This window comes from Oryzias latipes, chromosome 16 (assembly GCF_002234675.1).
Source record: "Oryzias latipes chromosome 16, ASM223467v1".
In the NCBI taxonomy this organism is placed as follows: Eukaryota; Metazoa; Chordata; class Actinopteri; order Beloniformes; family Adrianichthyidae; genus Oryzias; species Oryzias latipes.
In genome coordinates, this window is record NC_019874.2 from 1,761,741 (window position 1) to 1,776,432 (window position 14,692).

At 45.8% G+C, this 14,692-nt stretch overlaps 1 protein-coding gene across 1 annotated transcript; it reads left to right on the top strand.

The window, feature by feature from the left end:
• The first annotated feature begins 11,661 nt into the window (after window positions 1-11,661).
• LOC110015910 (transposon Tf2-1 polyprotein) lies at window positions 11,662-12,968 on the top strand. Its single transcript, XM_023964103.1, has 2 exons — window positions 11,662-11,937; window positions 12,142-12,968. Exons 1-2 carry the CDS (start codon window positions 11,775-11,777, stop codon window positions 12,966-12,968), a joined length of 990 nt encoding a protein of 329 aa, XP_023819871.1. The 5' UTR covers window positions 11,662-11,774.
• The last annotated feature ends 1,724 nt before the right edge of the window (window positions 12,969-14,692 follow it).

Sequence of the window (14,692 nt, forward strand, 5' to 3'; positions counted from 1 at the left end):
GTGGAGGGTGAATCATTTCCAAAGTTCCCATATTGGGATTTGATTCTATTTGTAAAAAAAAACTTGATCCAGATCAGATGTCCATTAACTTAATTAGTTACAAAATGTTTTCCCTCCAAAACCTTTATTAAAATCTCTTATTTGTCATTTACACTTTTGGAGAACCACATTAAATTTGAAATGTGAAAAGGTTTTTTTTTTTTACATATATTTAGTTAAAAACGGCAAGAAAACCGGCAGGTTAGTCCAGTTTGGTTATTCCAGAAAGAACAAAGAGTGTGGCATTGTTCTGCTTCACAGCGTGCAGACCAGCAATAACAATCATTTTACGGCTGTCACAGCATGTACTAGCAACCCACCGTCAGGCAACTGCACGTGAGAGTAAATACCGTTTTAGAGGAAACCAAAGCAGAGATGAAAGTCATCAAGTAATGCAGCTTAAATGTAGCTGAAGAAAGGTCAAAACCGTTTTAACAAGTTAAAAAGAACTAAGATCCGATTCAAGTTCTTGAAAATGTTTGGAGCATTTCTTTGTTTATCAGGAGAGGCTATTGTACCTTACTTAAGTCTACTTTCTTACTCATTAAGCTACGTCTACACCAAGCGTTATGGTGTTTAATGTGGTGTTCACACTGGACAAGCAGGGAGGGGCTTCTTCTGTTGCTGTTTACTAGAAACAAGTGGAAGTGGTGGAAATTTGGTGAATCATGCTCCAGACTTTTCCTTTCACAGCTCTATTCCGATATGTGACAGATTTGGTGTCGTTGAATTTGGGCACAAAAAGGAATTATTAACTGTTGAAACTTTCAGGATTTAAAAAGGACAGCATCTATGATCCAAATCGGAGTCCCTGATTGGTTAAAGTCTGACCTAATTTAACTTTCAACACTTCTTTAATGCATTTTGTCTTAAGAATTTGCGATGCAAAGTATTTTGAACGTTGAAAATGTCTGTTTAGGTGTATTTACATAGACTTTTTATTGGAAGTGGCTGCTTGAACACCCGTTGCAGAAGGCGGTGTGAACATAGCCTTATGCTTAAACAACGATAGACAGCAATGTTTTTCTTTAAGACACAGGCGTCAAGCTCCAGGCCTCAAGGGTGTCCTACATATTTTCTAACCAACTTGCCATTGAAGCTCCTAATTGGTTAAACACACCTGATCCAGGTAATCAGCAGCAGATGAGGCAGGATCTCTGAAAAACCAGCAGGAAGCTGACCATCGAGGCCTGGAGTTTGACACCCCTGCTTTAAGAGATGAACTGAGTTACCCAAAAGTGAATGATTTTTCTTATCCCACAATGAGTTGCATCATGTTGTGAATTGATCTTCTTTTTATTTTTCTAATGTATAAAGATTTGTAAGTACATTCCGAATGCACGTGGTGTTAATTGTCCTTTAGAGAATCTGATGAATCTCTAACTTGAAGGATTTTCACAGTAAGGTTTTTTGAGACACTGGAATAACAAATAAGCTAGTAAAAGGTAATGACAAACTAAAACCCGTTGTTTATATAGTTAGTTTGATGAAATCAAACAAAGTGCCACCATCCAACTGATTTCTTATCTACATATTCTGGTTTTCCTTTTCGGTTCTTGCTGTAAGTGCGATGGAGACATGAGTTGGGGGGGGGGGGGGTAACTGCTTTACGAGAAGAGTAAAGTCATAAAGGCTTTTTGTCAAACTTTCCTGTAATATTTAAAATGTTGCAGGATTTGGCTACAAATAAGTTTTGGTTTTCCTGCTTTTTTATTTTTAGCTGAGTGTGAGGCCATGCAAGCCGATGTAAGGATCCTGTATTGTTGTGTCAGTATATATAAATACATTTATGTTAAGTGCAGTTTCTTTTAGGCCGTCTGATTAACTTTTCACATTAAAGTCAAAAAAATGTTTTGTAGCAATCCAAAGTAAAACATGTTATTGATAGTATTTCTTCCATTGTCTCAGACAGAATCTACTCAACAACGGTCCACATTACCGCTCTCAAACATATACGACATATTGTTAGATTTTTACCATCATATATGACATACTGGTGGCTTCATAGCATTGACAAATGGTAACAGGAGATGCTTTACTATGAAGCTGTCAGAAATTGTAAGTCTTAAGATTCGTCTCATTATGACTTCAGCTCAAATCAGCAGACAGGAAACAGTGAAATTATCATTTTAAGTGCCATCTCTACACACACAGCCCCTAGTCACCACTGCACAACCGCCATCTTTGCCCTCTTTACTCCTCAATGTCTTTCTCTCGCCTTGACACATACCTCTCATTAATTCAGACCTGTCATCCTGACACGCACACTCAGACACCCTCAAAAGGTGACAGCTCTGTGCTGAATGACGGCAGCTCTGTCTGTCTGCTACAGGAGGAAGATCTCCTGCTGCCAACAGTTTTGTAAAGTAAACCTTGACTGTCACAGCCAGAGGAGGAAGGGTCATCTATTCATACGTCTGCCTCCTCAAACTGTAAATAGCTTCCAGTGATGTCTTGCTTCATCCATTATTAACTGCTTTTGAATTAATGACAGTCTTTTATTTTGCACACTTGTTATTGTTCGGCACTGACTTATTCATCCAGCAGAAATTACACCTTATGCTGCGCTTAGAGTGAACTGAAAATAGATAGATTCTCTTAAAGTATGGCAGCCTTGAGGATCCTTTTCTAACTTGATAGTAATCAGATTCATTTTTTAAAGGACTTTTAGGCAGAGCTAAATATTGTGAGTGGCGTGCTGCACTGAGTTTACTGATGGCATACCAAGATGTAGATTTAATAGAAAAAATATATAGTCCTATATTTTGTGGCAAACATCAACAGCTGAGCTTGTTTCATTGTTATTATTATTATTATTTTTGGTTTATTCAAGTGCACCAATACATTTCCCTTCAAGGATACAGGGACAGGACAAAAACAGAGAAGAATGAATTTCTGCGGCCCATCAGAGATCTGAATGTGCTTGGGTTACGCCCACCAGGTGGAAAAGGACACCTGAGACAATAACTGTGAAGGAATAAAGCAAATAAAAGGATGGTGTGCAACCGATGTCATAGATTCTGCAAATATCTGGTTTATCTTGCCAAATCTTCAGGAAGTAAAGAGAAAAGCCCCGTATCTATTACATCCCTTTATGAGGACAACTGGCAGACGTACCTTTGGTCTAAAATTAGGATTGGTACATGTCTATAAAATGTAACAAATTGAATGGGAGTGTTAAACACACTATACACAAGGAAGAACACAAGGAAACCCCGATGTCAGGGCTTTTGGGTGGTCTTACACATTTTTGGCCTGGAAAAAAGCAGTTTTTGATAGTCTGATGAGTTGAGGGAACTCAGAACTCAGTCTGGAAATTCCCTGATCAAGTTTTTCAAAAAAAAGATGAGTAGAAAGTTTTTTTTTTCTGATACATTTCTAGACTTCATTGCTAACCTGCGGTCAGTGAGAAAACTCATCCAAGATACTTTTTAGGCTTTGCTTGCCAAACATCCCTTGTGGCCAAATGATCATGTCAATATTTCATTTCATGGAAATTCAGTGTTAAAAAGTGAATCTAAAGCTGCAGTTCATGTATTGGAAATCAACATTCAAAACCTTAAACAAAGGCAGCAACAGGAGCAGGGAAAGCAGTTTGTTTATTTATTTCAAACAAGGATAGCATTTATTTATAGAACATTTTAAAATGCAAATGTCAGATTACAGCCTTTTTAGGATAATTTCCAGCTTTAGTCCCCAGGCAGCTTGATGGTCCCTAAGTAAAAAAGACAAATCAACCAACAGAATCCCAGAGAGCAGACAACACAACACAGAACGAGTTGTCAATAGACAAGCACAACCAAACACGATTTAGACAAGTGTCTTACTCTAATAAGAATATTTTTAGAAGTACTTTTAGCGCTGCATGGTGGTGCAGTGGTTAGCGCTCTTCAAAGCAAGAAGGCCCCTGGTTCAAGTCCCGGCTGGGGGACATGAAACAGAACATCAATGGGGGACCTTTCTGTGTGGAGTTTGCATGTTCTCCCCATGCATGTGTGGCTTCTCTCCAAGGACTCCAGCTTCCTCCCACTGTCCAAAAACATGCTTCATAGGTTCATCAGCAACTCTAAATTGGGCCTAGGGTGTGCGTGTGAGAGTTATTGGTGTATGATTGTGGCCCTGCAACAGACTGGCAAACAGTCCAGGGTGTACCCTGCCCTCACCGACAAGTGGGTGGGATAGGCTCCAGCAGCCCCTTTGCCCCAAAAGGGATAAAACAGTAGAAAAAAAATGATTTTTAGTAAAAATGTAAATATGAACCAAAACATCTCTGAATCTCTTTATTTGTTGTTCTGTTATCAAGGTAAAATGTGACTAAAGATTCTAACGAATTATGTAAAAAAAAAAAGGGTTTAGACAACATGTAGCAGGCAAAATAAAGGTAGTGCTATTATGGTTTGCTCTTGTCAACATGTGCAACCCTTGAACTATCTTAGATGACCCCACCCTTCCATTGACGTGTTCTCCCTACCATGACAAAGGTGGATAAAGGTGGAAAGATTTCATGTAATCCATGGACACCAGTGAAGATCACAAAACATTGAAGAAAAAAGGTTCAGAGCTCTGTCTAGTGGGTCTAGAATGATTTGTGATCTTCACTGGTGTCCAGGGATTACATGAAATCTTTCCACCTTTATCCACCTTTGTCATGGTAGGGAGAACACGTCAATGTAAGGATCGGGTCATCTGGACCCTATGGGAAGATAGCACAAGGGTTAAAAGTGCACTGTTGTCGATTGGTCAATAAAAGTAAAATTTCTCTAGGTTTTGGAGGATCAACGGTCTCACTGTAATGACGGAATTCAAGAGACTTTCAGTGACCTAAAACTGCAGCACTGTGGTCAGTTTATGTAAAAAAAGTTTGCTCCATATTGACTTTTTGCCTCCTTGGACATTCTATCCTGACAGAAATGATTCCAGAAACAATTTGAGTGTTTGAGCCAAATATTGACATCATATTTTACAGATCAAGACACAAATACAAGAAAAAAATCCCCAAATCGAGCAAAACTCCCAGGAGCATGAGGTACACGTCAATTATTTTCATCCATTTTGTGCAGATTTGTTTCTTTTTGGAACCTTCTTTATTTTGTGACCTGCAAATGTGTGAAGCAAGTTTGGACTACGTTCAAATTTCTCTACCAGGAGCACTGGCTTCCCCTAGGTGGGAAAAATAAAACTGTGATTGGACTCAGAAATTCTGCCAAGAAAAGCGAATAGCTGGAGGGCTCAGACACAGAGAAGAAGACAGTGTTGAAGTAGTTCACCTTTCATGAGAAAATCACAAAGATGTCGCTTTAAAAAACATTTGATGTTTTGATTCTGAAAGAGAAATAAAATTAATTGGCCATTTGGAAGCGTAAAAGGAAAGTTCACCATTGTTGTAAATCTGCAAATAAGAGTAACCACCATATATTATCATGAATAATGTATCCATATCTCCTTCATAGCCATGGGTGGTAGGGATTAGATAAAGCTCCATAAATAAGCTTCAAAAGGGGCTGTATGCCGTTTTATTATACCTCAACATCCCAGCCTTTGCTTTAATCACAAACTTAGCCTTAGCTGGTGGGGCCCTTTTGTAGCGATTGTGCTGATGTTGCTGTTGGAGCAGGGTGGCCCCTGCATTTACCTAATTAACACGGAGCTCACACTGGGAGTCAAATGAAAGCAACTGCAGGGGAGTTGCAGAGAACAAAGCCCGCCCTCCTACTGCGAGCAGCCGACGCATCAGAGGGTAAAAAAGCAAAGACACCTGGACTGCGTGGGGCGTTTGGGTTACGAGCTTCATCAATGCCCCAAATGCTACAGTCACAAATGCCACCTTGCGATAGGGAGGCACCGGCAGGATCTTCAAGATTTCATGCCACCATTACAACATTGGACGACAGCTGATGGCAGCTCTGATTGGACGATGCGTAAATGTCTCTGGACAGCATCCATCCATATCAAGTGCCAATGGCCGCCAGTCACCCCATTTACCCAGAGGTGTATAAAAAGAGGGCCATTCTGCACCACTGGTCACCCGCAACATAGGTTTTGAGCACACATTATAATCATTATAATGCAGCATCAATGCCGTCTCCCCATTTATATGTGGGACCCATGGTGGCTTAGATCGCCATATTGATGTCTGGTCTTCGGTGGCCCACCGACTCAAGTCAACAGCCATTGTCGAGTGCCTGGACAGCAGCACGAGAGCAGGGGGCTGGCTGGAGGGTGGCAGTCTGAAATTGGTGGATCATTAGACAATTTTGTGGACCTTGGAGACCCTCCAATCATTCAATTATTATGCTGCTGCCACCCGCCTGCCACTGGACTGCAACTGCACAATCTCCAAATGTGACCATGCGGACACTGACCGACTTTAAAATTTCAACGTTTAAATTGGAACTTTTTGTTATAACCTCCACGGTGACTCCCATCTCCCAATTACGGCCACCTGCCGGCTTTGCTGTGAATCTTGCACTAAAGTTGCTGAGCAGTAGTATTTGTGCAAAATGCACACTTTAAAATTTTAATCTTTCATCCTCTGATAAAATACGATCACATCATCCACGAAGAAATTATATTCTTATCCATTCTGGATGGTAGTGATGGGCAATACCACACTTTCAAGATCTAATACAATCCCAATTACTGGTAAGAGAAATTACTGGTAATTTCTCATTGGTGAAAAACTGGCATTCAGGTTGCCGCCCAGTAGCCTTTTGGCATACAGTATGTGGCCATAGCTTAAGGGAAAAAAAACACTTGAAATCTTCATTGACTCTATATGACACCTAGGCTGAGTGACTTCTATTTTGTTTATTTCTTTATTGAGGAAAAATACATGTATGAGTTAGATTTTCTATTTTTCAGAATAACCATTCTTGCTCTGATAAATGTTTTAACATGATCTTTTTCAAATTGCTCTTGCTAATTGCCATTGACTCTGACCTCATTTCATTGGAGCCAGACGTAAGTCATTTTCTATGGGTAAGGCCACACTCACTCAGTCCATTTCTCATATACAGTCAATGGAAATCACACCTTAGCTTCAGAGGAATAGGATCGAATGGAGGATTACAGCTGTAATCACAAAATGCCTATCTACAGTAATAGTTTTCAACTATTCAGTTTAAAAAAGAAACTGAATTTTGATACTGTCATATAATACAATTGTGCATGATGCTTAAGTATGGTACTTACAGTAGAGTATCAACTGTTAGCTGACATTACTTTTAGGTCTCTAACCTGTGATGAAAATGAATTCATTAGCAGGTTTTAAACATGCAACAGTTGTGGTGCAACAAAACCTATTTCCAGCAACTTTTTTAATTATTTAAAGACCTGCTCTGCTAAAAATCATGTTTTTGGTCTTTGAAAAATGTTCTTTTCATTTTTCTGATGATGGAACTAAGATAAAATTACCTGTCTGTGTATTTCTGTATTCAAATTGTTGTGAATCAGGAGGAGACAAGAAAAATACATTTGGAAAAAGCTTGCCATAGAACCTACAATGCCAAGCCACAAGCTCCATTCTGATGCATCCAATTGTAGACAAATGAGCTGGCATCTGTCTCAGAATTGTACAGCTGGATAGCTCCAGTTTGGCTCGACATTCTTGTTGCACCTGTCACGGGTCCGCCGTCAGCTGCCTCCCTCCTCCCTACTCCTCATTGGAACCAGCTGCACCTCATCACCTCTTCACCAGCAGACCTTCTTAAGGAGATCCATCCCAGCATACTACGCCAGTCCGTTACACTCTCTCCGGTGCCTACGCCTGGTCTCTAGTTAAGTCTAGTTTTGCCCAGTTAAGCCACACACTTACCTTGCCTTGTTCTACGCCTTCAGGTCCGCTCCTCCACGGGGGCCGCTGGTTCTTCCTCGTCACAGGCTGCCTACGCCGTTCTCAGCTCCACCACTCGCTCCAAGCTGTGCTCGCCGTCCTCGGCGCTCCACCTCGTCACAGGCTGCCTACGCCGTCCTCGGCTCCACCACTCGCTCCAAGCTGTGCTCGCCGTCCTCGGCGCTCCACCTCGTCACAGGCTGCCTACGCCGTCCTCGGCTCCACCACTCGCTCCAAGCTGTGCTCGCCGTCCTCGGCGCTCCACCTCGTCACAGGCTGTCTACGCTGTCCCTGACACAACTCGCATCCCTCCTCAGATTAAATCTTCTGACTCTGCCTCGTCTCCTGAGTTTCTTCCGGGTTCCAGCAACTGGGTCTCCATTGTGTTCGACCATGACAGAACGGACTGGCCATAGCCCAGACCCAGCTGACCCGGAAGGACTCCGCTTCGCAGTCACACAGCAGGGGATTGCCCTGGGACGCCAAGCTGAATCACTGAACCAGATGGCCACCGTCCAGCAGGATCTTTTCCGTCGGCTGGATGGAATATCTCATGCCTTAATGGACCTTACCGGTCAACAATCTTCCATCGCCGCAGCCAGCACCTCCTTCTCCGCCACGGGAAGTCCGGGCCCCGCTATCGCTAACGCAGCTAACGAAAACATCCGGCTTCAACCCGAGGTCTTCCATGGTGACGTCGAAGCATGCGGGGGTTTCCTCCTACAATGTCGGCTGATTTTCCAGCAGGCTCCGCGACATTACCACGCCGATCAAAGCAAAATAACCCTCATCGTGAACTCTCTCAGGGGTAAGGCGCTCCAATGGGCGCAGGCAACGCAGCAGATCAGTGAGTGACCATTTAATTGACTTTCGTATCCTGGCGGTGGAGGCAGGTTGGCCGGACATCGCTCTTAAGGGGGTGTTTTACCAATCTCTCAATGACTCCATCAAGGATCATTTATGTTCTCAGCCCGAAGCCAAGACTTTTGAGGAGCTCGTCACCGCGGCCTTGCGGTCTGACGTTCGCCTCCGAGAACGCCAGGCTGAGCGTCACCACTATCAAAAGAAAACGGGGGTCAAACTCCTGCCTCCGACATCAATCACTGAATCTCTCCATCCCGTTCCTCATGAACAGATCAGAGGACCTCCGGAGGAACCTATGCAAATAGGACACTCCAAACTTACGCCTGAGGAGCGGCAGAGACGTAGAGACGAAGGTACCTGTTTCTACTGTGGTCAGTTGGGTCATCTCGTTCACCAATGTACTTTACGTTTAAACGCCAAGACCCCCCGCTAGACGACAGGCCGCGGGCGGGTCACCCTCCTCTCACCACTGAGAATACCTTTTTGTACATCCCTGTCAAGCTATGTAACCTTTCAAGAACCCATGTTTGCAAGGCTCTCATTGATTCAGGTTCCGAACAGAGCTTTATTGATAACCATCTGGTCTCTGAGCTCAATCTTCCTACAGAACTGTTGGAACATCCTGTCAAGGCGGCTGGACTAGGAGGCCAACTCCTTACTCACATCACCCACCGCACCAAGCCCGTACAACTCATCACTTCTGGTAACCATCATGAATTCATGCAGTTTTATGTCACTCAATCCCCCCAATCTCCAGTCATCCTAGGGTTTCCCTGGCTGTGCACTCATAACCCGCAGTTTGACTGGGTTAACCGGCACATCACCAACTGGAGTACTGCCTGTATGGCTAATTGCCTTCGCTCCGCCATTCCTTCAGTTCCCTCAAGTCACTGTCCTATTCCGGAGGTCATCGACCTTTCCAAGGTACCATCCGGCTATCACGACCTTAAGACTGTTTTTAGTAAGGCCAGGGCTGGCGCTTTACCACCTCACAGACCCTACGACTGCTCCATAGAACTTCTGAAAGGGGCTACTCTTCCCAAGGGTCGTCTGTTTAATTTATCAGGCCCTGAGAAGCAGGCGATGGAAAAATACATCCACGAAGCTCTCGTTTCTGGACACATACGTCCCTCCTCCTCTCCTGTCGGGGCTGGGTTCTTTTTTGTCCAAAAGAAAGACAAAACATTACGCCCCTGCATCGATTTCCGAGAGCTTAATCAGATCACTGTTAAAAATAAGTATCCTCTCCCACTAATCAGTTCCGCCCTTGACTCCGTCCAAGAGGCTCGGGTCTTTACTAAACTGGACCTTCGTAATGCCTATCATCTCGTCCGTATGAGGGAGGGGGATGAATGGAAGACGGCGTTTAACACCCCCCTCGGACACTTTGAATATTTAGTAATGCCTTTCGGGCTCACTAACGCACCCGCCATTTTTCAACATCTTGTAAATGATGTGCTTCGTGATTTTCTCAACCGTTTTGTTTTTGTATACTTAGACGACATTCTCATTTACTCCCGTGACCAGGCCCAACACACCCACCATGTCCGGCAGGTACTCGAGCGTTTACTCGAGAACCAGCTTTTTGTTAAAGCTGAAAAATGTGAATTCCATGTTCCCACCATCTCTTTCCTCGGGTTTATAATAGAGGCAGGTAACATCCGCCCTGATCCTGCTAAAGTCTCTGCCGTAGCTAATTGGGAACCGCCTGAGTCCAGAAAACAGCTCCAACGTTTCCTCGGTTTCGCTAATTTTTACCGCCGGTTTATCCGGAATTACAGCAGCATTGCTGCCCCCCTCACTAAGCTCACTTCGGTCAATTCCCCCTTTATTTGGACTCAGGAGGCTCAGGCTGCTTTCGACAAGCTCAAGGCCTTATTCACCTCGGCTCCCATCTGTCACGGTGCCTGGCGGTCTCCTCCCCCCTCCAGCTCTGCCCTAATGTTCCTGATTGCCACCAGCTGCCATCACTCTCCTCATCATCTTCTGTGGATTCAAAAGGAGATCAACGCCACTACTCGACGCCAGTTTGTTACCCCTTATGGTGACTGCTCTGGTTCTAGCCTCGTTACAGCTTTGTTCCAAGTCTCTGGCTCTAACTAATTCTTTGCTCCCTGTCTCAGGATCCTACCGCTCACGAGTGACGGCAGCACGGACCTTCCATTCTACGCCTCAGGAGCACGGAAACTCTCGGCAGCCGCTAACCGCTTCAAGACCCTCCAGCCACGCCACAGCCACGTCTAACCTGGACACTCCTCAAACCAGCCATCTTCACATCTGGAGCAAACAATAAATCCATTCTCATCCTCCACTTACCTGTCTTCCTTCTGGGTTGCAGCATCTGGGTTCCTCATCCTTGAGAAATCATGACACCATCCTCATTCAGCCCGACCCTCTTCGCCAGTTCGTAGTCGAGGTTGACGCCTCCGACTCTGGGGTCGGGGCGGTTCTCTCCCAGCGTGAGAGCGAGACCGGCAAATTAAAACCTTGTGCCTTCTTCTCTCGCAAACTCTCTGCTGCAGAGCGTAATTACGACGTGGGTAACCGAGAACTTCTGGCTATAAAACTCGCGTTAGAGGAGTGGCGCCACTGGCTCGAGGGTGCGGATCAACAGTTTATCGTTTGGACAGATCATAAAAACTTAGCTTACCTCCGATCTGCCAAACATTTAAATTCACGTCAGGCCCGTTGGTGCCTTTTTTTCGACCGTTTTTCCTTCGTTATTACTTATAGGCCTGGCAGCAGAAATATAAAACCTGATGCACTTTCACGTCTCTCCAGCGTCAGTGACAGTCAGGAACCCTCTCCCATTATTTCCCCCACATGTATTATTGGTCAACTCACGTGAGACATTGAGACCCGGGTCTTACAGGCCCAAAACGAAGAACCTGATCACCCTCCAGCTCCTGCCAGCACCCTTTATGTTCCCTCCTCGCTTCGTTCTGCGGTTTTGGTCTGGGGGCACACCTCTTGCATTTCCTGTCATGGGGGCATTCAAAGGACTCTAAAACTCCTCCGAAGGAGGTTATTCTGGCCCACCATGGAGCGCGATGTCAGGGAGTTCGTCGCCGCCTGCGAAGTCTGTGCACGCTCCAAGTCCACGCACTCGCCTCCTGCCGGTCTGCTCCATCCTCTGCCTGTCCCTCAACGTCCTTGGTCCCATCTCGCCATGGACTTTGTCACTGGTCTGCCCCCCTCACAAGGTAACACAGTAATACTCACCGTCATCGACCGTTTTTCTAAATCTGCTCAGTTTATTCCTCTTCCCAAGCTACCCACGGCCACAGAGATGGCCGATATCATGGTCCAGAACGTATTCCGCCACCACGGCATTCCCAGTGACATTGTTTCAGACCGTGGCCCTCAATTTGTGTTGCAGGTCTGGAGAGCCTTTTGTTCTGCTCTAGGGGCCACGGTCAGTTTAACTTCTGGACATCACCCCCAGTCTAACGGACAGGCGGAGCGCGCCAACCAGGAACTCGAGGCTGCGCTGCGCTGTCTGGCCGCTCAAAATCCGGCCAATTGGTCCTCGTTTCTGGTCTGGATAGAGTATGCCCACAACAATCATCCCTCATCAGCCACTGGTATGTCCCCTTTTGAGGTTCCCTTGGGCTACTCTCCCCCTCTTTTCCCCTCTCAGGAGTTAGACCTGGCCGTGCCCTCCATTCAGCACCACCTCCAGAAGGTTCAGCGCGTCTGGCAGCAGGCCAGGGCCGCTCTCCTGCGCACTAGGGAGAGCAACTGCCGGATTGCAAACCGCCGCAGAGTGAAGGGTCCGACCTACCAGCCGGGACAGAAAGTTTGGCTTTCCTCCCGTGATATCCCTCTTCAAGCCACCTCCCGCAAACTGGCCCCCCGGTTCATCGGTCCCTACACGGTCGAGAAGATTATTAACCCCACCTGCGTGCGCCTTAAGCTTCCGGCAGCTCTTAAGGTACACCCCGCCTTCCATGTCTCTCAACTCAAGCCTTTTCAGGAAAGCCCGTTGTGCCCACCGTCCGCTTCCCCACCGCCCGCCCGGGTCATCGACGGTGCTCCTGCTTTTACGGCCAGTAGGGTGCTGGATGTTCGCCGCCGGGGCCGTGGGTATCAGTTCTTGGTGGACTGGGAGGGTTACGGTCCGGAGGAGCGCTCATGGATCTCCCGCTCCCTTATTCTGGACCGTACCCTCATCGATGGCTTTTATCGGGCTCATCCGGATCGCCGCCCTGGACCGCCTGGAGGCGGTCGTTGAGGGGGGGGCTCTGTCACGGGTCCGCCGTCAGCTGCCTCCCTCCTCCCTACTCCTCATTGGAACCAGCTGCACCTCATCACTTCTTCACCAGCAGACCTTCTTAAGGAGATCCATCCCAGCATACTACGCCAGTCCGTTACACTCTCTCCGGTGCCTACGCCTGGTCTCTAGTTAAGTCTAGTTTTGCCCAGTTAAGCCACACACTTACCTTGCCTTGTTCTACGCCTTCAGGTCCGCTCCTCCACGGGGGCCGCTGGTTCTTCCTCGTCACAGGCTGCCTACGCCGTTCTCAGCTCCACCACTCGCTCCAAGCTGTGCTCGCCGTCCTCGGCGCTCCACCTCGTCACAGGCTGCCTACGCCGTCCTCGGCTCCACCACTCGCTCCAAGCTGTGCTCGCCGTCCTCGGCGCTCCACCTCGTCACAGGCTGTCTACGCTGTCCCTGACACAACTCGCATCCCTCCTCAGATTAAATCTTCTGACTCTGCCTCGTCTCCTGAGTTTCTTCCGGGTTCCAGCAACTGGGTCTCCATTGTGTTCGACCATGACAGCACCACTGTTGTTGGGTTGGGGGGGTGAGAGTCTGTAAGCCAGCGGGAGAGAGTGTGACCAAATGGATGATGGGAAACGAGGGCAGGCTTCTTCCACGGCAACAGTCCTGCCCACAACTCAGAGGGGAGTTTCTAATGAACTAATGCCGCTTTGCAGAAACTATGTCCCACGACACAGGGTTTTTTATGTTGGCTTAAAACGGCATAATTATACGGTAATTCAAAGACCATGGGGAACGCTTTTAAAATAGATCAAAAGATGATTGGACTGGGACTTTGAATATCAGTTTGTGAAGCCAGTGTGTTGATGCTCATTTTGCCTAAAGCACAAATAACCCAACAACATTTGCATTTCACACCTGATGCTGTCTGTGTAATAGAAGCAGATACATGGAAAAAGGTTTAAAGAGTTGGCAAAAGCATCAACTGCAGCTTAAAATCTCTAAACTGGTTCTTTGAGTCTTAAAGCTTAAATGCTCTACAAGAAAACAGCTCAATTATGCCGCTCTTTTTAAACAAAGCTTCAATATATTCATGCATTAATAGTTTTTGGAATTTCTCTGGACATCCCATCATAAACCAAGCGTCTGCGGCAGCTATTGACTTGTGCCATGTAAACAGCTGCACATCTGTAATCGGCTTTATCACTTTGTTGTTGTAAAATGCTATTGAAAAGCACCAGTGGAGTCATTCACACAGACAGCAATCCCCAGATCAATGGAGAGCATTGATGCCTGCTCATTCTCCCTGAACCCTATCGCTGTCTTCTACTACTGTGTTACAAAACATTGATACAATGCAATGTAGTAACAAACTACCTTTTGTGTCTTATCTACTGTCAATTATTTCATTCTGTTGTGCTAAGTTATGGAATCATGTCCTTTTCAAGCATCTCTGTCATTATGACAACTGCAGTGATGAGTTATGAGTGATTGAAAGTTGCAGCGGCTGACAATGATCACCTGAGAAGAGTTAGCCAAGTCTGACGGATTGGCAGTTATCCCTCCACTCACGCCTCACCCTGAATCAGTCGCCCGACAGCCCAGAGGCAAATTGGAAGAGTCTACAACGCAGCAGCAACAAATCTGGAGTCGCAGTGATAAACTCAGATTCATCAGAAAGAAAAAAGAATGAAAGATGCAGTCCTTTGAGAGAGAACTAAAGTAGGGAGACA